Source organism: Pristiophorus japonicus, chromosome 9 (genome assembly GCF_044704955.1).
Source record: "Pristiophorus japonicus isolate sPriJap1 chromosome 9, sPriJap1.hap1, whole genome shotgun sequence".
Taxonomy (NCBI): Eukaryota; Metazoa; Chordata; class Chondrichthyes; family Pristiophoridae; genus Pristiophorus; species Pristiophorus japonicus.
Genome location: NC_091985.1, coordinates 139,322,699 through 139,346,478, shown reverse-complemented (window position 1 = coordinate 139,346,478; position 23,780 = coordinate 139,322,699). Strand labels below are relative to the sequence as shown.

Sequence of the window (23,780 nt, the reverse complement as noted above, 5' to 3'; positions counted from 1 at the left end):
CAGGGGCAGACTGTCCAGCCCTTTACCTGGCGCCACACTACACGGTTGCAACAGCACCATGACTGAGAAAATACTAATCGGCACGGCCACCCCTCAGCTACGCTAAGTCCAAAAGGCACACAAAAAGCTCTTACCTGTGCAGTCTTATTAAATCAAAAGTCCCCGGCACTCAGTCTACTGAGGTGTTTTCATCCATTTAGCACAAGGATTCGACTATTCAGATGGAAAGTTAAATAGTACTATTTTGGGAGAATAGGTCGCGGCTCGTTCGTACTGTGCTATAATATTATTAGTTTGCAAACATTCGAGTGCATTTTAACACCGGGCTTGGGTGAAGGAATTAAATTGCCCTGTGAGCGCCGAATGTATCACCATTTTAAAATCTCAGGTAATGGTTGCAGCGACGACCCCGCGCTGCTTTGTTGGTAAGGAAATCGCCTTTTGCTTCAAACCTTTAATACGGATAGAATCGGACAGGACCAACATTGTGTATGCAACTCTTAAACAAGAATCAAAGGTCGTTTAACCGGATCAAAATATGTTCGTTTATTATTTTTTTTGTTGGTTTTATTACATTTGTCTTTTATAAAATGTTAACATTTCAACGCAAAACGATCTTACATCGGGAAACAAAAACAAATTCCTCCACACTAAAATCTACAGCTTAACAATAAATTAAATCACTTTCAGTTGGTGTAGCAAGTGGGGATATGGAGTTGCCGGCTCCCCGGGTTACCAAGAGCTCGGGACAGGATTTATGGAATTACCAAAAGTGCAACAATTTGTGAACAATTAACCTTTCGCTCAGGGAGCTAACAGGCAGCATCCATCCCGACAGCGAGTCGTGTAACCACTGCAATTGACAGAATTCGTTGTGAACATCTAACACTTAACACCTTTTTTTAATATAGATTCTGAAAATTCGGCAGTCCACTACCGGAACAGACGTTTTACAAGTCATAAATAAAGCATACACAAACCATAAATTACTCGTAGATTTTTTTTTGTTAAATGATAGCAACATTCCTTCGAGGGTTTTTGTTGTTGTTGAAAAGGAAACGAACGCTCCTTTTGGTCCTTTGTGGAAAGCTACAGGGAGTATTTGAACTGTACACAGAAATATAATGGAGACGTTGCTTTTCCCCCCCACCCTCCTCTGTATTTTGAAAAAACATTGAAAACGGTGCTCCCCGCACAATACAGTCTAACTCGCCAAAAATAAAATCATCGCTAAACAACTTGACATCTAACTGGTTCAAAACATCAAAAAATATTTTCGAATGCCTGGGCACAAACAACGATTTTTTTTCATTATTATTACAAATGTACACAGTTGGCAAAGTCCATTTGTGCGTGGAAAGGTTTTAAGAAGAGTTCATAATAGGTCTAGAATACACACCTTGGTAGTAAGACGCGTCGCTCGCGATTGGCGAAGACTCTAAGACCGTTTTGGAGCTCATGGGCAAGTTGGCGGACATTGGGGAGCTATAGTTAGAGTAATGCATCACCTGTTCGTAAGCCTTCAAGTCCATTTTGTGGTGCTGTTGTTCTGAAGACATTAAGTTGTTGATTGAGAATGGGTGGTTGAACGAATAGTGGTGATCTGGTTTCAGGTGAGCCTGGGGGTCGGCTGGGATGTGAGACAGCACCGAGTGGTGCTGGTGCATCAAGTGTTGCTGCGCTTGCGACACCGCGTTGCTGGCGTGGCTGTGCTCCGGGCTGAGGGCCGAGCTCGACTTCATGTCCGCCATGGACCTCTTCTGCTCGGCTCCCGGAGAGCCGCTGGAATGGGGCGATTCGTTGCCGGCGCTGCTGTCCGAGCTGCTGCCGCTGCCGGTGGAGCCCGTCTCCGACGCTTTCCTGTTGGGGTCCTGCGAGTTTTTGATGGCTTGCTTCTTCTCGCACTTGAAACGCTTCTGCCTCCGCAGGTAGCAGCCGTTCTCGAACATGTTGCCCGAGTCCGGATGCAGGGTCCAGAAGGAACCTTTCCCCGGTTTGTCCGGCGACCTGGGAACTTTGAGGAAACAGTCGTTGAAGGACAGGGAATGGCGGATGGAGTTCTGCCAGCGTTGCTGGTTCTGACGATAGAAGGGGAAGAGGTCCATTATCCACTGGTAGATTTCGCTGAGGGTCAGCATCTTGCTGGGAGATTGCTGGATCGCCATGGTTATGAGCGAGATGTAAGAGTAAGGAGGCTTTGCATGGGTATAACTGCGGCGGTAGGTCTTGGGATCCCGCGATCGGTTGAGGTTGGATTGGCCGTACATCGGGCTCATGCTCATGTTGGTGTAGGAAGTCAGGGCGTTCATGGAACTAGCCTGCGCGCTCATCGGACTCATGCTAGGGCTGAGCGCAGTGCCCATACCCGGCATCCCAGCTCCCATGCCATTCATTGCCCCCGCTCCAGGAGACATGCCAGTCATTGCCGGGCTCATGCCAGTGCCCACATAAGACATGTTCATGGAGCCCGCTGTCATGTTGGCTGTAGTACCCATTGCCGACATACTCATGTAGGTGTTCATACCGTTCATTCCAATCCCCGCATTCATGTTGCTCACTGTGGGGTAGCCCTTGAAAGGAAAAATAAAACACAATCATTATTAAGAAACAGCCGAATGCGTTAACCACCCGGCTTGAGTCTTCAGTATTCCTTCCCTAGTGTTAATCCAGTCCTAATACTGCGAGCAATTAGCAATTACAATATTGTCAATGTTTACAATTAACCAAGTTCGACCTTTGTTGGGGTTATTTATTTATTCTCGGTAATAAAACTTCACCCTTTGTGTTAATAATCTGATTAATGAAGCAACCATACATTAGGCACCTCACGACAAGGCTGGCTATTTTTATTACTCGTGTTATTGATCTCAGTTATTATTTCTGCCCAGGACTCAATGAAATCCCCAATAATCAAAATATTTAAAAGTAAAGAAAATCGTAGATATAATATCGAATCAATTCGAGTTCAGCAGAAAGTATATATCACAAAGCAACCCAGAGTCAGATTTAAAAAAATGCCCAATAGTGTACGTGTTGTTAATAAACTTTCAATAAATCCGGGCACAGTCCAGTCAAAACACAACAGCTGACTTTCCGTAAATAATGCTGAATGTAATCATCGGCCAAAACAAAGTGAAATAAGTTATGTCTCCAGCGCTTTAGAAGTATTTAAATGTACATCAGAAACTTTATTTTAGCCAAATAGAACTTTGTTTAAAGACTGTTGCGTGCAAATCGAGAAGGAATTGGAGGCGCCGCAAGTCAATATTTGATCACAAAGTTAATATTATCTTAAGGCTAATATTATCTTGTACATAAAGAGGATTGCTTTTTTTTTGCCGAAACCTACCTCGGGCTCTCCATAGTAGGAGCTCCAGTCCGTGTGCTCGTGTCCTTCCATTTTCACTGCGCCCAGCATGCTGGAGGTAGAGTGCATTATAGGGCTCGGGAGGGAGAGAGAGAGAAAAAAAAGTTCCTGCTTAACAAGATCGTGGGCGATGGATCTCCCCCGTGTCGGATTGCGGAATAGGTTATTTGGGAAGTGCTGGGTCCTGTAGGTTGGTTGTAAACTGCCGCTCGAAGCGATCCGGAGCAGCTTGATGATGACAGTGGCTTGAAGTGACGTGGGTGGCTGGCGGTGGACGGTGATATAGCTGTGTGCGCGCCACACCAACCTCCAATCCCAATTTCCTTGCAGCCCATTTGAATAATCATCTCACACCTAGGCGTGAGAGCATTCGGTTTTGCCCCCCTATTGTACACCTGCCACCAGCATCAAAAGGGAACGTTTGAATAGATTCATTAAACCTTAATCTGATCTGATTAATAGGAGAGGGGAAAAAAAAGCTCTTTCGAACTTGCTTGTTTTAAAAGAATCAGTCTTTTTTTAAACTAAACTATTATACTTGACCATACGGTACGACAAGGTGTGGGTTATTGTTTTCTAATTGCTATTGTATTAATGAAATGAGCAAGTTAAGTTGCTTTGAACGGAGTTTTGAGGTTTATTTATTAAAACATTTTATTTTTTCGAGCTGTTTGGTTGTGTATATGCACACGGAGATTCTGGAACGAAAACTTAACCATTGATTGTTACAACAGATCTGAACACCTTTGTTTTCACGGTGTGGTTTATAGAACGACTGGCCGCTTTCACTGGCTTTCCGAATGCCCAGTGACAGATGGAGGCCCAGCACAGTCAGTTCCAAGGTTACGGGAGGCTAAAACGACTTCTTTCTGCGACGTTTGGTAACAAAAGCAAACAAACATTTGAAAAAGATAAGGAAATTCGATACAACATTGAAGTACATTCACGAACGCCTCCCTCTACGACTGACTTGGTCCATTTATGTTGTGTGTGTGGGGAAGTGTAAAACTTTTCATAAACATGGATAACGCTGTAAATACTGTACTGGACTGCTACGTCAAGTTGCACAATTTAACATTCGGAAAATTCAAAACGATTTGTGGCTTCAAACTGGCCACGAGAGATATCTATTATCAGTAAAACGACGAGGTAGCAAGCATTGCTTGGAGTGTTAAACACACCTACACAAACACGCGCATATATACACACACAAATATTGTCCTATTCAATTATTCAAAACAGTCCTCGTTGTCCTGTATTATATCAGGTAACGTTTGTATATTAAATAAATCCCATGTGCATGCGTTTATCAACATACGTTTAAAGCATCCACCAACTGTTGTTTAGCAGACAAGAGTCTCCCGAAACATCATTTTCTTGGACGCAGGATGAACATATCGGTTCGGTAAATGCACCACCTGCGGACACACTTTGGGATTTAACAGCAATTAATAAATAAACTAGCACTCGTGTTATTGACCGTGTCGTATATAGTTCAGTCAGTTTTTTAAATTTGGGAGAAAGAATGAACAGTTTTTAGCTTACTTTCGCCATTTAACCCTTGCAATACATTAAAGCTCGCAGTGACATTCTGGTGCGAGACCGGCACTTGTCGAGTGCGGAGGCCTGCGGACAAAACCAGAGTTATACTGCAAGCTGCAGCTTGCACTCTGCCTGCCGATATAGAGCTCGATGCAAGTGTGTTTGTATTCTTAGTAGAGGACCTTAATATTGGGAGAGCTCAAGGCATGGTGTCGTTCTCACTTAAAAAAACATAAAATCTGTCTCTATGGATGTCTGGGACATCTTTTGAACCCAGCACCATCCCAGAGTGGAATTACACTCCGCCGGGTACCACCTCAGGTGATGTGAGACGGCCTTATGGAGGGTGCCTCCCAGCAATTGGCATGTATCGTGGAGTCAGACTCACGCCCAATGTGCCCATGAAATTCCTTGGCATCAACGCGAAACTAGCTCTACAACTACAAACCCAAAACAGGCTCGAAGTCTTTGAAAACAAAAGACATTAAACACCGTTTGTTATTGAAATAATGATAACATTTACTGGACTCAATCATAACATTGCGCGAAGCTTGATACAATCTAATTGTTGTTCAAAATAAATATGGAAAGAAACAAAAGTTTGAATGTTCCTATATTTTGTCTCTGCAATATGGCACCCAACTTTGATGGGGGGAGAATAAAAGCCACTGGCATCTAAGCACATCTAACGGGTGGGTTCAGCAGAGGTTGCTGTTGTATGTCTTCCCTGCCAACCCACAAAGTTTATAAATGCCTATTTAGCGAGCGTGGGGGTCTGCTTTGTGGCTGCAGCAGTAACTGCGCGAGGCGAATGTTTACTGTCTCGCTGTGCAATCCTAAAGCTGCAAAGTCCCCTTGTGTGTATTTACAGTCTGGAGGGCTGTTACTCGGGGTTTTCAGCTCACCTTTAATCTATCGTAGTCGCTTTACCCCCAAATAAATCGCAATTAAAAAATAAAACGCGCCACTCTAATCGTTTGTTGATTCTGTCTCACTGCCCAAGGAAGGCACTTTTGCCCAATGGCAAATATTTTAGCAATTTTATTCGTGGAGTCTATCGACAATAAAAGATTTACGTAATGTAAAAATTTCACAAATGGGCCGCGCCGTGAACTGTGTCGGTTTGGGTTACTGCAGTGTCGCTACCACATTAATCACTCGCCCCAAAATAAACATAAATAAAGTTGGTCAAGGGCTCCCCCTGATGGCCGACTGCTGGTAATTCGGCCACTCCGACCAGCTCGGCTCAGACACTGCTGAAAACATCCCGTATTTGCTGAGAATGGTACTTCCAGTGTTGAAAAATATGTCCCGTCAGTCCCAGCGCGGGACTGGGGCTGATTCTGCTATAAGCGGACAGGGCTTCACTGTTGAAAATAGGAACAGTTCACGGAGCCCATTGTGTGCATATTAAAGGGTAAAACGTACCCGTAAACATTTTATTATTATGTGAAAAAAATCACAACACAGAAACATAGAAAATAGGTGCAGGAGTAGGCCATTCGGCCTTTCTAGCCTGCACCACCGTTCAATGAGTTCATGGCTGAACATGCAACTTCAGTACCCCATTCCTGCTTTCTCGCCATACCCCTTGATCCCCCTAATAGTAAGGACTTCATCTAACTCCTTTTTGAATATATTTAGTGAATTGGCCTCAACAACTTTCTGTGGCAGAGAATTCCACAGGTTCACCACTCTCAGGGTGAAGAAGTTCCTCCTCATCTCGGTCCTAAATGGCTTGCCCCTTATCCTTAGACTGTGTCCCCTGGTTCTGGACTTCCCCAACATTGGGAACATTCTTCCTGCATCTAACCTATCTAACCCCGTCAGAATTTTAAACGTTTCTATGAGGTCTCCTCTCATTCTTCTGAACTCCAGTGAATACAAGCCCAGTTGATCTAGTCTTTCTTGATAGGTCAGTCCCGCCATCCCGGGAATCAGTCTGGTGAACCTTCGCTGCATTCCCTCAATAGCAAGAATGTCCTTCTTCAGGTTAGGAGACCAAAACTGTACACAATACTCCAAGTGTGGCCTCACCAAGGCCCTGTACAACTGTAGCAACACCTCCCTGCCCCTGTACTCAAATCCCCTCGCTATGAAGGCCAACATGCCATTTGCTTTCTTAACCGCCTGCTGTACCTGCATGCCAACCTTCAATGACTGATGTACCATGACACCCAGGTCTCGTTGCACCTCCCCTTTTCCTAATCTGTCACCATTCAGATAATAGTCTGTCTCTCTGTTTTTACCACCAAAGTGGATAACCTCACATTTATCCACATTATACTTCATCTGCCATGCATTTGCCCACATACCTAACCTATCTAAGTCGCTCTGCAGCCTCATAGCATCCTCCTCGCAGCTCACACTGCCACCCAACTTAGTGTCATCCGCAAATTTGGAGATACTACATTTAATCCCCTCGTCTAAATCATTAATGTACAGTGTAAACAGCTGGGGCCCCAGCACAGAACCTTGCGGTACCCCACTAGTCACTGCCTGCCATTCTGAAAAATCCCCATTTACTCCTACTCTTTGCTTCCTATCTGACAACCAGTTCTCAATCCATGTCAGCACACTACCCTCAATTCCATGTGCTTTAACTTTGCACATTAATCTCTTGTGTGGGACCTTGTCGAAAGCCTTCTGAAAGTCCAAATATACCACATCAACTGGTTCTCCCTTGTCCACTCTACTGGAAACATCCTCAAAAAATTCCAGAAGATTTATCAAGCATGATTTCCCTTTCACAAATCCATGCTGACTTGGACCTATCATGTCACCTCTTTCCAAATGCACTGCTATGACATCCTTAATAATTGATTCCATCATTTTACCCACTACCGATGTCAGGCTGACCGGTCTATAATTCCCTGTTATCTCTCTCCCTCCTTTTTTAAAAAGTGGGGTTACATTGGCTACCCTCCACTCCATAGGAACTGATCCAGAGTCAATGGAATGTTGGAAAATGACTGTCAATGCATCCGCTATTTCCAAGGCCACCTCCTTAAGTAGTCTGGGATGCAGTCCATCAGGCCCTGGGGATTTATTGGCCTTCAATCCCATCAATTTCCCCAACACAATTTCCCGACTAATAAGGATTTCCCTCAGTTCCTCCTCCTTACTAGACCCTCTGACCCCTTTTATATCCGGAAGGTTGTTTGTGTCCTCCTTAGTGAATACCGAACCAAAGTACTTGTTCAATTGGTCTGCCATTTCTTTGTTCCCCGTTATGACTTTCCCTGATTCTGACTGCAGGGAACCTACGTCTGTCTTTACTAACCTTTTTCTCTTTACATATCTATAGAAACTTTTGCAATCCGTCTTAATGTTCCCTGCAAGCTTCTTCTCGTACTCCATTTTCCCTGCCCTAATCAAACCCTTTGTCCTCCTCTGCTGAGTTCTAAATTTCTCCCAGTCCCCGGGTTCGCTATGGCATAATTCGTTATGGCATGAATACTTTATTGATGTAACAACTGGAAGACTATTGCAACATTGTGGCAATACTTGGCTTGAAGAGAGCGATGTACAGACACATTGGGGATGGCTTGTTGATATATTGGGCATTAACAGACTTTCGATTTTACCTTTAGCCTCAGTGTAGTGGGAACGCTTTTTTTTGCCTGTACAGAGAATCATAGAAACCCATGTGCTGGTTCTTGGAAAGAGCTATACAATTAAAAACATAGAAACATAGAAAATAGGTGCAGGAGTAGGCCATTCGGCCCTTCGAGCCTGCACCACCATTCAATAAGATCATGGCTGATCATTCACCTCAGTACCCCTTTCCTGCTTTCTCTCCATACCTCTTTAGCCGTAAGGGTCATATCTAACTCCCTCTTGAACATATCCAATGAACTGGCATCAACAACTCTCTGCGGTAGGGAATTCCACAGGTTAACAACTCTCTGAGTGAAAAAGTTTCTCCTCATCTCAGTCCTAAATGGCTTACCCCTTATCCTTGGACTATGTCCCCTGGTTCTGGACTTCCCCAACATCGGAAACATTCTTCCTGCGTCTAACCTGTCCAGTCCCGTCAGAATTTTATATGTTTCTATGAGATCCTTCTCATCCTTCTATACTCCAGTGAATACAGGCCCAGTCGATCCAGTCTCTCCTCATGTGTCAGTCCTACCATCCCGGGAATCTGGTGAACCTTCGCTGCACTCCTAGCAAGAACGTCCTTCCTCAGATTAGGAGAACAAAACTGAACACAATATTCCAGGTGAGGCATCACTAAGGCCCTGTACAACTGCAGTAAGACCTCCCTGCTCCTATACTCAAATCTCCTAGCTATGAAGGCCAACATACCATTTGCCTTCTTCTCCGCCTGCTGTACCTGCAGGCCAACTTCAATGACAGATGTACCATGACACCCAGGTCTTATTGCACCACCCCTTTTCCTAGTCTGCCGCCATTCAGATAATATTCTGCCTTCGTGTTTTTGCCCCCAAAGTGGATAACCTCACATTTATCCACATTATACTGCATCTGCCATGCATTTGCCCACTCACCTAACCTGTCCAAGTCACCCTGCAGCCTCTTAGCATCCTCCTCACAGCTCACACTGCCACCCAGCTTCGTGCCATCTGCAAACTTGGAGATATTACACTCAATTCCTTCATCTAAATCATTAATGTATATTGTGATAGCTGGAGTCCCAGCACTGAGCCCTGCCGCACCCCACTGGTCACTGCCTGCCATTCTGAAAAAGACCCATTTACCCCGACTCTCTGCTTCCTGTCTGCCAAACAGTTCTCTATCCACGTCAGTACATTACCCCCAATACCATGTGCTTTAATTTTGCACACCAATCTCTTGTGTGGGACCTTGTCAAAAGTCTTTTGAAAGTCCAAATACACCATATCCACGGGTTCTCCCTTGTCCACTCTACCAGTTACATCTTCAAAAAATTCTAGAAGATTTGTCAAGCAGGATTTCCCTTTCATAAATCCATGCTGACTTGGACCAATCCCATCACTGCTTTCCAAATGCGCTGCTATTTCATCTTTAATAATTGATTCCAACATTTTCCCCACTACTGATGTCAGGCTAACCAGTCTATAATTACCTGTTTTCTCTCTCCCTCCTTTCTTAAAAAGTGGTGTTACATTAGCTACCCTCCAGTCCATAAGAACTGATCCAGAGTCGATAGACTTTTGGAAAATGATCACCATGCATCCACTATTTCTAGGGATACTTCCTTAAGTACTCTGGGATGCAGACTATCAGGCCCCAGGGATTTATTGGCCTTCAATCCCATCAATTTCCCTAACACAATTTCCCGCCTAATAAGGATTTCCTTCAGTTCCTCATTCTCACTAGACCCTCGGTCCCCTAGTATTTCCAGAAGGTTATTTGTGTCTTCCTTCGTGAAGACAGCACCAAAGTATTTGTTTAACTGGTCTGCCATTTCTTTGTTCCCCATTATAAATTCACCTGAATCTGACTGCAAGGGACCTACGTTTGTTTTCACTAATCTTTTTCTCTTCACATATCTATAGAAGCTTTTGCAGTCAGTTTTTATGTTCCCAGCAGGCTTCCTCTCATACTCTATTTTCCCCCTCCTAATTAAACCCTTTGTCCTCCTCTGCTGTATTATAAAATTCTCCCAGTCCTCAGGTTTGCTGCTTTTTCTGGCCAATTTTCTGGCCACTGCTCTACTCTTTCCCCATAGCCCTGCAAATCTTTTGTTTTTAAGTATATAAAGTTACGATTGAATCTGCTTGCATCACACTTTCTGGCAAAATGCATTCCAGATCATAACAACTCGCTGCGTATTCTTCTGCAAATTATTTTAAATCTGTGCCCTTTGCTTACTGGAAACAGTTGCTCCTTATTAACTCGATTAAAACCCTTCATAATTTAGAAACCTTCTATTAAGTCTCCCCCTAACCTTCACTGCTCTAAGGAGAACAATCCCAGCTTCTCTCGTCTCTTCACATAACTGAAGTCCCTCAACCCTGGCACCATTCTTGTAAATGTCCTGTGCACCCTCTCCCAGGCCTTGACATCCTTCCTGAAGTGTGTTGCCCAGAATTGGACACAATACTGCAGCTGGGGCCTAATTACTTATTTCTAAATGTTTAGCATAACTTCCTTGCCTTTGTTCTATATTAATAAAATCAAGGACTCCGTATGATTTATTTTAACAGTCTTATCAACTTGTCCTGCCACCTCCTATGATTTAATGAAGAGCATAATGTGCTGAGTTACCTGATCACAGGGTGGCAGTGGCAGGCATGCTACCGTTGACCCTAGGCTAAAGAGGGGAAGGGGAATTACCCAGGGAGGTCAGTCCTGATCACTGCTGCTGAAAGCATGTCAAAGACATCAGGCGAGGACAAGAGTAGGCTCTGCTGTGATGCCCTTCATGCTCAAAGTGCCTGGCATTGCTCACAGGGCATTTAAAACTATGGTAGTGCAACTGGAGGCGTGGTTCCCACTATGGCCTTGCCCCCCTCTATCTCTGTAATCTCCTCGAGCCGCACAACCCCCCAGATGTCTGTGCTCCTCTAATTCTGTCCTCTTGAGCATCCGTGATTACAATCGCTCAACCATTGGTGGCCGTGCCTTCTGTTGCCTTGGCCCCAAGATCTGGATTTCCCTGCCTAAACCTTTCCACCTCTGTACCTCTCCTTCCTCCTTTAAGACGCTCCTTAAAACCTATCTCTTTGACCAAGCTTTTGGTTATCTGCCCTACTTTCTCCTTATGTGGCTCGGTGTCAAATTGTTGTCTCATAATACTCCTGAGAAGCGCTTTGGGATGCTTTACTACATTAAAGGTGCTATATAAATAAAAGATGTTGTTGTAAAGAAGCCAAGCTTTGGGGAGCTGATGAATATCACAAACAGAAATGTGGGTCTGCGCATGCACTTGGGCTTCAGGCTGCTGGTGACAGTGAAGTAACTGCAAGGAACCAGTCCCACCAAATTTCACTCCGTGTCTCCATTATATAGCAGAGCCCACCAAGCATACAGAGACTGTGGGCTAGACTTTCCACTTCACATCGCCTATCTAAGGCCCATCTATGGCCCAAAATGGACCTCTGTCGCCCATTTTGAGCAAAAAGTGGAAACTAGGCCCAAAATATCGCTGCAAAAATAGCCCCCCAAGTTTCCACTTTGATCGCTGAGATGATCGCCAAATGATCGCCCACACAAGGCCTATCCCAAGTTTCAGCACTTAGCATGCACTTCGCTGGGCCGATGCAAGGCCCAAAAGAGTGCTCAAAAATAGTTGCTTTTTCAGGGTCTTAGAGAGGGAAATGGGCACTACGGACACCATTTTTAGCCTTTAAGGAAGGGTGGAGAATTGTTCTGAGTTATTTAGAGAGTAAAATTGATGCAAATTGTACTCAGAAATTTGAGACAGGGAATATAAATAGGTACAATCACCTTTTTTATGCATATATTGGAATTATTTATTAAATAGCTTTTACATAGTGAAGTTATTTAATGATATTCCGTGGGGAAATAGAATAAACAAACAAATCTGCATGAAGAACTGTACGTTGCAAAACTTATGTAAGTAAGAGAGAAGGTTCAAAAGTTGGAAACATTTTTTTTATTAACAAACAAAGAACTAATGAACAACACCCTCCCTCCAACCCCCCACCCCCCGCACCAACCCACCCCTCCCTCAAAATCCCCAAAACGTTACAAGAAGAAGAAATGAACATTTTACAGAACAAGTGGCCATTTAAGTAATGATAACAAGTGACCATTTCAGTCACGCTAACAAGTGACCATTTCAGTCACGCTAACAAGTGACCATTTCAGTCATAACAACAAGTGACCATCTCAGTGATGACAACAAGTGACCATTACAGTCATGCCAACAAGTGACCATTTCAGAAAGAATGGAAAGGGAACAGTTAAGTAATGATAACAAGTGAACAAGTGAACATTTAACTTTATGCTGGGTTGCGTAAAATTTAGTTATGTTTAAATGTAACCCAATAACGTTGCAGATTCTAGTTACTATTTAGATCATTAAATAATACATAAATATAAATTTCAACTACTCTCGCAGCTGCCAGTAGGCTGTTCCACCGTTTGCGGCACTGGTCCGGAGTGCGCGTTTCATTGGAGGCCGATGTGACTACGTCGGCTATTTCGGACCAAATCCTGCGATATGCACGGGGTGGAGGTTTCCCCTGCCCACACCATGTCAGATCCTCCCACCTGGAGCTGACAGCATTTACGAGGGCCTCATTTGCCTCTTCGCTGAAGGGTTTGGCCCTTCTCTTTCCTGCACCTCCCTCCATTCTTTAAATTTATCTGTAATTTGGATAAGACTTTCTGACCTGCTTCCTTTCTCCTCTCTCTCTCTCTCTCCCAGACCCACCCAGAGCTTCTGAGCATATGTGAAGACCCTTGACCTCTCAAAACGTGGGAAGAAGCATCAACCTGAAAAAAAAACCAACTTGCACATGCGCAGTAATGCGTTGCTGGGGAAGCTTTTTTTTTCATTCACTTCCGTTTTCTTTGGGCGATCAGGAGATCGCCGAGAATTGACATCGCCCATTTGACATCGCTGGGCTAAGTCCGAGTGAAAAATAAAAAAAAATCAAAATGGGCCTTGAGCCGGCGATCAGCACAGGCTATAGGTCCCGCATCGCTGGGACTAGGCCCATTTTTTTCGGCCTCAGCCTGAAAGTGGAAAGTCTAGCCCTGTGTTCCCCATACATTGTGTTCCCTATAATGTGTTCTCCCATACACTGTGTTCCCCCATACACCGTGTTCCCCATACACCGTGTTCCCCATAAAATGTGTTCCCCCATAAACTGTGGTTCCCATACACTGTGTTCCCCCATACACTGTGTTCCCCTATACACTGTGTTGCACCATACATTGTGTTCTCCAATACACTGTATTCTCCATTCGCTGTGTTCCGCCATACACTGTGTTCCCCCATACAATGTGTCCCCATACACTGTTTTCCCCATAATGTGTTCCCCCATACACTGTGTTCCCCGTGTTCCCCCATACACTGTGTCCCCCATACACCGTGTTCCTCATAATGTGTTCCCCCATACACTGTGTTCCACCATACGCTGTGTTACTCATACACTGTGTTCCCCCATACACTGTGTTCCCCCATAAAGTGTTTTCCCCCATACGCTGTGTTCCCCATACACTGTGTCCCCATACACTGTGTTCCTCATAATGTGTTCCCCCATATACTATGTTCCCCCATACACTGTGTTCCTCATAATGTGTTCCCCCATATACTGTTTTCCCCATACACTGTGTTCCCCCATACACTGTGCTCTCCATACATTGTGTTCCCCCATACAGTGTGTTCCTCAAAATGTTTTCCTCCATACACTGTGTTCCCCCATTCATTGTGATCCCCCATTCATTGTGATCCCCCATACAGTGTGTTCCTCATAATGTGTTCCCCCATACACTGTGATCCCCATACACTGTGTTCTCCAATACACTGTGTTCCCCCATACATTGTATTCCACATATACTGTGTTCTCCCATACACTGTGATCCTCATACACTGTTTTCCCCATACACTGTGTTCTCCCATACACTGTGTTCCCCCATACACTGTGTTCCCCATACACTGTGTTCCCCCATACAGTGTGTTCCCCCATACACTGTGTACCCCCAATCACTGTGTTCCCCCATGCACTGTGTTCCCCATATACTATGTCCCTCACACACTGTGTTCCCCATAAACTGTGTTCTCCCATACACTGTGTTCCCCTCATACACTGTGTTCCCCCCATTCACAGTGTTCCCCCATTCACAGTGTTCCCCCATACACTGTGTTCCACCATAAACTGTTTCCCCTTTCTCTGTGTTTCCCCATACACTGTGTTCCCCCAGACACTGTCCCCCCCCATACACCATGTTCCCAGATACATTGTGTACCCCATACACTGTGTCCCCATACACTGTGATCCCCATCATGTGTTTGCCCATACAGTGTGGTCTCCCATACACTGTGTTCCCCCTTACACCGTGTTCCCCATACACTGTCTCCCTCATACAGTTTCCTCCATACACTGTGTTCCCCCATACAATGTGGTTCCCATACATTGTTTTCCCCCATAGAGAGACTGTGTTCCCCATTCACTGTGTTCTCATACACTGTGTTCCCCATACACAGCGTTTCCCCAAATGTAGACTGTGTCTCCCATATACTGTGCTCCCCATAATCTGTTACCCAATACACTGTGTTCCTCAAACACTGTATTCCCCAAACACTGTGTTCCCCCATACAATGTGTTCCCCCATACACTGTGTTCCACCATACATTGGGTTCCCCATAATGTACTCCCCAATACACTGTGTTCCTCCATACACTGTGTCCCCAAAACACTGTGTTCCTCATAATGTGTTCCGCCATACACTGTATTACCAATACACTGTGTTTCCCCATACACTGTATTCCCCATACACTGTGTTCCCCCATACTATGTGTTCCCCCATAAAATGTTTCCCCAATAAACTGTGTTCACCTTACACGGTGTTCCCCACACACTGTGTTCCCCCATACATTGTGTTCCCCATACACCGTGTTCCCCCAAACACTGTGTTCCCCACACATTGTGTTCCCCCATACATTGTGTTCCCCATACACCGTGTTCCCCAAACACCGTGTTCCCCATACACCGTGTTCCCCCATACACTGTGTTCCCCCATACAGTGTGTTCCTCATAATGTATTCCCCCCTACACTGTGTTCCCCCATACATTGTGTTCCCCCATTAAATTTGTTCCCCCATAAACTGTGTTCATCTTACACGGTGTTCCCCACACACTGTGTTCGCCCATACATTGTGTTCCCCATACACTGTGTTCCCCCAAACACTGTTTTCCCCATACATTGTGTTCGCCATACGCTGTGTTCCCCCATACACTGTGATCCCCATAAACTGTGTTCCCCCATACACTGTGATCCCCATACACTGTGTTCTCCCACACTGTGTTCCCCCATACATTGTGTTCGCCATATACTGTGTTCTCCCATACACTGTGATCCTCATACACTGTTTTCCCCATACACTGTGTTCCCTCTTACAGTGTGTTCCCCCATAAACTGTGTACCCCCAATCACTGTGTTCCCCCATGCACTGTGTTCCCCATATACTATGTCCCTCATACACTGTGTTCCCCATAAACTGTGTTCTCCCATACACTGTGTTCCCCCAGACACTGTGTCCCCCCATACACCATGTTCCCAGATACATTGTGTCCCCCATACTCTGTGTCCCCATTCACTGTGATCCCCATCATGTGTTCGCCCATAAAGTGTGGTCTCCCATATACTGTGTTCCCCCTTACACTGTGTTCCCCATACACTGTCTCCCCCATACAGTTTCCTCCATACACTGTGTTCCCCCATACAATGTGGTTCCCATACATTGTGTTCCCCCATAGAGAGACTGTGTTCCCCATTCACTGTGTTCTCATACACTGTGTTCCCCATACACAGCGTTTCCCCAAATGTAGACCGTGTCTCCCATATACTGTGCTCCCCATAATCTGTTCCCCAATACACTGTGTACCCCCAATCACTGTGTTCCCCCATGCACTGTGTTCCACCATACATTGGGTTCCCCATAATGTACTCCCCAATACACTGTGTCCCCCATACACTGTGTTCCTCATAATGTGTTCCGCCATACACTGTGTTACCCATACACTGTGTTTGGCCATACACTGTGTTCCCCATACACAGTGTTTCCCCAAATGTAGACTGTGTCTCCCATATACTGTGCTCCCCATAATCTGTTCCCCAATACACAGTGTTCCTCAAACACTGTGTTCCCCCATAAAATGTTTCCCCCCATAAACTGTGTTCACCTTACACAGTGTTCCCCACACACTGTGTTCCCCCATACATTGTGTTCCCCATACATCGTGTTCCCCCAAACACTGTGTTCCCCACACATTGTGTTCCCCCATACATTGTGTTCCCCATACACCGTGTTCCCCAAACACCGTGTTCCTATACACTGTGTTCCCCCATACACTGTGTTCCCCCATACAGTGTGTTCCTCATAATGTATTCCCCCCTACACTGTGTTCCCCCATACATTGTGTTCCCCGATTAAATATTTCCCCCATAAACTGTGTTCATCTTACACGGTGTTCCCCACACACTGTTCACCCATACATTGTGTTCCCCATACAATGTGTTCCCCCAAACACTGTTTTCCCCATACACTGTGTTCCCCCACACACTGTGTACCCCCAATCACTGTGTTCCCCTATTCTCTGTGTTCCTATACACTGTGCGCCTCATACACTGTGTACCCCAAAACACTGTGTTCCCCATACACCCTGTCTCCCATGCACTGTGTCCCCCCATACACTGTGTACCCCCAATCACTGTGTTCCCCCATACTCTGTGTTCCCCATACACTGTGTCCCCCATACACTGTATTCCCCATACAGTGTGTTCCTCATAATGTATTCCCCCATACACTGTGTTCCCCCATACACCATGTTCCCCATACACTCTGTCCTCCATACACTGTGTTCCCCATAAAGTGTTCTCCCATACACTGTGGTCCCCATGTTCCCTCATATACTCTGTTCCCCATACACTGTGTTCCCCATACATTGTGTTCCCCCAGACCATGTGTTCCTCATAATGTATTCTCCCAAACATGGTGTTCCCTCATACACAGTGTTCCCCATACACTGTGTTCCCCATTACAGTGTGTTCCTCATAATGTATTTCCCCATATACTGAATTCTCCCACACACTGTGTTCCCCCATATAATCTGCTCCCCCATACACTGTGTTCCCCCATAAACTATTTCCCCCATTCTGTGTCCCTCCATACACTGTGTCCCCCCCCCATACACCATGTTCCCCCATACACTGTGCTCCACATACACACACTGTGATCCCCATAATGCGTTCCCCCATAGAGTTTGGTCCCCCATACACTTTGTTCCCCCATACACCGTGTTCCGCATACACTGTGTTCCGCTTACAATGTGTTCCCCCATACACTGTGTTCCCCCAGTCACCATGTTCCGCATACAATGTGTTCCCCCATTCACTGTGTTCCGCATACAATCTATTCCCCCAGACACTGTTCCACATACAATGTGTTCCCCCAGACACTGTGTCCCGCCATACACCATGTTTCCCCCATATACTGTGCTCCACATACACTATGTTCCCCCATACAATGTGTTCCCCATACACTGTGTTCCCCCATAGAGAGACTGTGTTCCCCCATGCACAGCGTTCCCCCTTATGGAAACTGTGTCCCCCATTCATTGTGCTCCCCATAATCTGTTCCCCAATACACTGTGCTCACCCATACACTGTGTTCCCCAAACACTGTGTTCCCCCATACAATGTGTTCCTCACAATGTGTTCCACCATACACTATGTTCCCCCATACACTATGTTCTCCCAAACACTGTGTTACCCCATAAACTGTTTTCCCCATAAACTCTATTCCCCATACACTGTGTACCTCCAATCACTGTGTTCCCCCATACTCTGTGTTTCCCCATACACTGTGACTCCCCCATAAACTGTTTTCCCCATTCACCGTGTTCCCCCATTCACCGTGTTCCCCCATACATCGTGTTCCCCATACACTGTGTTCCCCCATACACTGTGTCCCCCATATACCATGTTACTTCTAAACTGTGTTCGCCATACACTGTGTCCCACTTATTCTGTGATCCCCATACTGTGTATCCCCATACAGTGTGGTCCCCCTTACACTATGTTCCCCCATGCACCATGTTCCCCCATACCCTGTGTTCTCCCATACTCTGTGTTCCGAACAATGTGGTCCCCCATACACTGTGTTCCCCATACTCTGTGTTCTCCCATACACTTTGTTCCCCCATATACTGTGTTCCCCATACAGTGTGTTCCCACCATACACTGCGTTCCCCATACATTGTGTTCCCACAAACACTGTGTTCTCCCATACACTGTGCTCCACATACACTGTGTCCCCATACATTGTGATCCCCATAATGTGTTCCCCCATACAGTGTGGTCCCCCATACACCGTGTTCCCCCATACAATGTATTCCCCATACACTGTGTTCCCCCATACAATATGTTCCCCATACACTGTGTTCCACCATACATTGAGTTCCCCATATGTTCCCCAATACACTGTGTACCCCATTCACTCTGTTCTCCCATACACCGTGTTCCCACATACATTGTGTCCCCCACATACACTGTTTTCCCCAATTCACTGTGTTCCCCCATACACTGTGTTCCCCAATTCACTGTGTTCCACATACACTGTGTCCCCATACACTGTGCCCCCCATACACTGTGTTCCTCACAATGTGTTCCCCATACACTGTGTTTCCCCATACACTGTGTTCCCATACACTGTGTTCTCCCATACACTGTGTTCCCCCATACACTGCATTCTCCCATACACTGTGTTCCCCCATTCACTGTGTTCCCCATACAGTGTGTTCCCCATACGCTGTGTTCCCCATAATGTGGTCCCCATATACTCTGTTCCCCATACACTGTGTTCTCCCATACACTGTGTTCCCACATATCATGTGTTCCCCATACACTGTTTTCTCCATACACTGTGTTCTCCCATACATCGTGTTCCCCATACACTATTTTCCCGCATATACTGTGTTCCCCATACACTGTTTTCTCCATACACTGTGTTCTCCCATAGAGAGACTGTGTTCCCCCAAACACTGTGTTCCCCATACAATGTGTTCCCTGTGTTCCCCCATACACTCTGTCCTCCATACACTGTGTTCCTCATAATGTGTCCCCCCATACATTGTGTTCCCTCATACACTTTGTTCCCCCATACACTGTGTTCCCCATAGAGACACTGTGTTCCCCCATACAGAAACTGTGTTCCCCCATACACTGTGTTCCCCCATACACTGTGTTCCCTATACACTGCATTCCCTCATACAGAGACTGTGTTCCCCCATACCCTGTGTTGCCCTATACACTGTGTTCCCCCATATTCTGTGTACCCCCAATCACTGTGGTCTCCCTAACCTGTGTTCCCCATTCACTGTGTTCCCTAATACACTGTGTGACCCTGTACTCTGTGTTCCCCCATAAACTGTTCCCCCATACACCATGTTTCCCCATTCACTGTGTCCCCCATACACTGTGTTCCCCCATACACCATGTTCCACTAAACACTGTGTCCCACATACACTGTGATCCCCATAATGTGTTCCCTCACACACCGTGTTCTGCCATACACCATGTTCCTCCAAACTCTATGTGCCCCATACACTGTGTTCCCCATGTTCCCCCATACACACTGTCCCCCATACACTGTGTTCCTCATAATGTGTTAACTCATACACTGTGTTTCCCCATACACTGTGCTCCCCATACACTGTGTTCCGCCATGCAGTGTGTTCCTCATAATGTGTTCCCCCATACACTGTGTTACCCCATACACTGTGCTCCCCCATACACTGTGTTCCCCCATACAGTGTGTTCCTCATAATGTGTTCCCCCATACATTGTTCCCCATACACAGTGATCCCCATACACTGTGTTCTCCCATACACTGTGTTCTCCCATACACTGTGTTCCTCCATACAGTGTCTTCCCCATACACTGTATTCCCCCTAAACTGTGTTCCCCATACACTATGTTCCCCAGACAGTGTGTGTTCCCCATACACCGTGTTCCCCCATACATCGTGTTTCCTCATACACTGTGTTCCCTCATGCACTATGTTCCGAATAATGTGGTCCCCCATACATTTTGTTCCCCCATGCACTGTGTTCCCCCATGCACTGTGCTCCCCATACACTGTGATCTCCATAATGTGTTCCCCCATACTGTGATTCCCCATACACTGTTTTCCCCATACAGTGTCCCCCATACACTGTGTTCCCCGTGTTCCCCCATACACTGTGTCCCCCATACACTGTGTTCCTCATAATGTGTTCCCCCATACACTGTGTTCCCCATACACTGTGTTCCCCATACACAGTGTTCCCCATAAACTGTATTCTCCAACAACCTGTGATTCCCCATTCACCGTGTTCCCCATACACTGTGTCCCCATACACTGTGTTCCCCCATACACTGTGTACCCCATACACTGTGTTCCTCATAATGTGTTCTCCTATACACTGTGTTCCCCATACACTGTGTTCCCATAAACTATTCTCTCACAAATTGTGATTCCCCATACACAGTGTTCCCCATACACTGTGTCCCCCATACACTATGTTCCCAGTGTTCCCCCATACATTGTGTCCCCCATACACTGTGTTCCTCGTAATGTGTTCTCCAATACACTGTGTTCCCCGCACACTGTGTTCTCCATACACTGTGTGTTCCCCATACACAGTGTTCCCCCATACACTGTGTGTTCCCCAAACACTGTGTGTTCCCCATACACAGTGTCCCCCATACACTGTGTGTTCCCCATACACTGTGTCCCTCATATACCGTGTTCCCATACACTGTTTTCTCCCATACACTGTCTTAACCCATACACTGTCTTCTCCCATACACTGTGCTCCCCCATACACTGTGTTCCCCATACACTGTGTTCCCCATAAACTGTGTTCTCGCATTCACTGTGTTCCCCCATACACTGTGTTCCCCATAAACAGTCTTCTCCCACAAACTGTGATAACCCATACACTGTGTCCCCCATACACTGTGTTCCCCGTGTTCCCCCATACACTGTGTCCACCATGCACTGTGTTCCTCATAATGTGTTCTTCCATACACTGTGTTCCCCATACACTGTGATCTCCAAATTGTGTTCCCCCATACTGTGTGATTCCCCGTACACCGTGTTCCCCACACACCATGTCCCCCATACATTGTGTTCCCCATGTTATCCCATACACTGTGTCTCCCATACACTGTGTTCCTCATAACGTGTTGCTCATACACTGTTTTCTCCATATATTGTGTTCCCTCATATACTGTGTTCCCTCATATACTGTGTTCCACATACACTTTGTTCCCTCATACACTGTGTTCCACATACACTGTGTTCACCAAACACTGTGTTCCTCCATACATTGCGTTCCCCATAAAGTGTACCCCATACAATGTGTCCCCCCATACAATGTGTTCCCCCTACACTGCGTTCCCAAATGCTGTGTTCCCCATACACTGTGTTCCCCATAAAGAGACTGTGTTCCCCCATAAACTGTGTTCCTCCATACAGTGTGTTCCTCATAATGTATTCCCCCATACACTGTGTTCCCCCATACATTATGTTCTCCCATTAAATTTTCCCCCCCATAAACAGTGTTCATCTTACATGGTGTTCCCCACACACTGTGTTCGCCCATACATTGTGTTCCCCATACACTGTGTTCCCCCAAACACTGTGTCCCCCATACACTGTGTCCCCCATACACTGTGTACCCCCAATCACTGTGTTCCCCCATACTCTGTGTTCCCCATACACTGCGCTCTCCATACACTGTGTTCCCCCAAACACTGTGTTCCCCATGCACTGTGTACCCCCAATCTCTGTGTCCCCCCATACACCATGTTCCCCCATACACTGTGCTCCACATACACTGTTTTCCCTCAGACACTGTGTTCCCCATACACTGTGTTCCCCATACCCTGTGTTCCCCCATACAATGTGTTCCCCATGTACTGTGTTCCCCCATACAAAGACTTTGTTCTGCCGTACATTGTTCCCCCATAAAGAGACTGTGTTCCCCCATACACAACGTTCCCCCTTATGGAGACCATGCCCCCATATATTGTGCTCCCCATAATCTGTTCCCCAATACACCGCGTTCCCCCATAAACTGTGTTCCCCATTCACCGTGTTCCCCCATACACTGTGTCCCCCATACACCATGTTCCTTCTAAACTGTGTTCCCCATACTCTGTGTCCCACTTATACTGTGATCCCCATAATGTGTACCCCCATACAGTGTGGTCCCCCTTACACTATGTTCCCCCATACACCATGTTTCCGCATACCCTGTGTTCCGAACAATGTGGTCCCCCATGCACCACGTTTCCCCATACCCTGTGTTCCAAACAATGTGGTCCCCCATACACTGTGTTCCCCCCATACACTGTGTTCCCCATACACTGTGTTCTCCCATATTCTGTGTTCCCCCCATACACTGTGTTCCACCATACACTGTGTTTCCCCGATACACTGTGTTCCCCCATACAGTGTGTTCCTCATAATGTATTCCTCCATACACTGTGTTCCTCCATACACTGTATTCCCCATAAAGTGTTCTCGCATACACTGTGTTCCCCGTGTTCCCTCATACACTCTGTTCCCCATACACTCTGTTCCCCTCACATTGTGTTCCCCCATACAGTGTGTTCCTCATAATGTATTCCCCCATACATGGTATTCCCCCATACAATGTGTTCCCCATACACTGTGTTCCCCCTGACAGTGTGTTTCTCATAATGTATTCCCCATACACTGAATTCTCCCACACACTGTTTTACCCCATATAATGTGTTCCTTTCCATACACTTTTTTCCTCATAAACTGTGTTCCCCATACAGTGTGTTCCCCCATACACTGTGCTCCCCCGTACACCATGTTTCCCCATAAACTGTTTCCCCCTTTCACTGTGTCCCCCCATACACCATGTTCCCCCATACACTGTGCTCCACATACACACACTGTGACCCCATAATGTGTTCCCCCATACAGTATGGTCCCCCATACACTTTGTTCCCCCATACACGTGTTCTCCATACACTGTGTCCCCCATACACTGTGTTGCCCCATTAACTGTGTTCCGCATACACTGTGTTCCCCCATTCACTGTGTTCCGGATACAATGTGTTCCCCCAGACACTGTGTCCCCCCATACACCATGTTTCCCCCATACACCATGTTCCCCCATACACTGTTTTCCACATACACTGTGTT

General features: G+C 46.1%; 1 protein-coding gene across 2 annotated transcripts; it reads right to left on the bottom strand.

Annotated features, from left to right (window-relative positions):
• Positions 1 to 1,364: 1,364 nt before the first annotated feature.
• Positions 1,365 to 3,436, bottom strand: foxa2 (forkhead box A2). 2 transcript variants are annotated; one of them, XM_070888791.1, is made up of 2 exons: positions 3,350 to 3,436; positions 1,365 to 2,570 (listed from the first exon to the last, which is right to left on the bottom strand). In XM_070888791.1, the coding sequence occupies exons 1-2, from the start codon at positions 3,434 to 3,436 to the stop codon at positions 1,365 to 1,367; spliced, it is 1,293 nt and encodes a 430-aa protein (XP_070744892.1). The 2 variants fall into 2 exon arrangements, with proteins under 2 accessions (XP_070744892.1, XP_070744893.1); XM_070888792.1 differs by having other exon boundaries at positions 1,365 to 2,557; positions 3,346 to 3,418.
• Between the last annotated feature and the right edge of the window lie 20,344 nt (positions 3,437 to 23,780).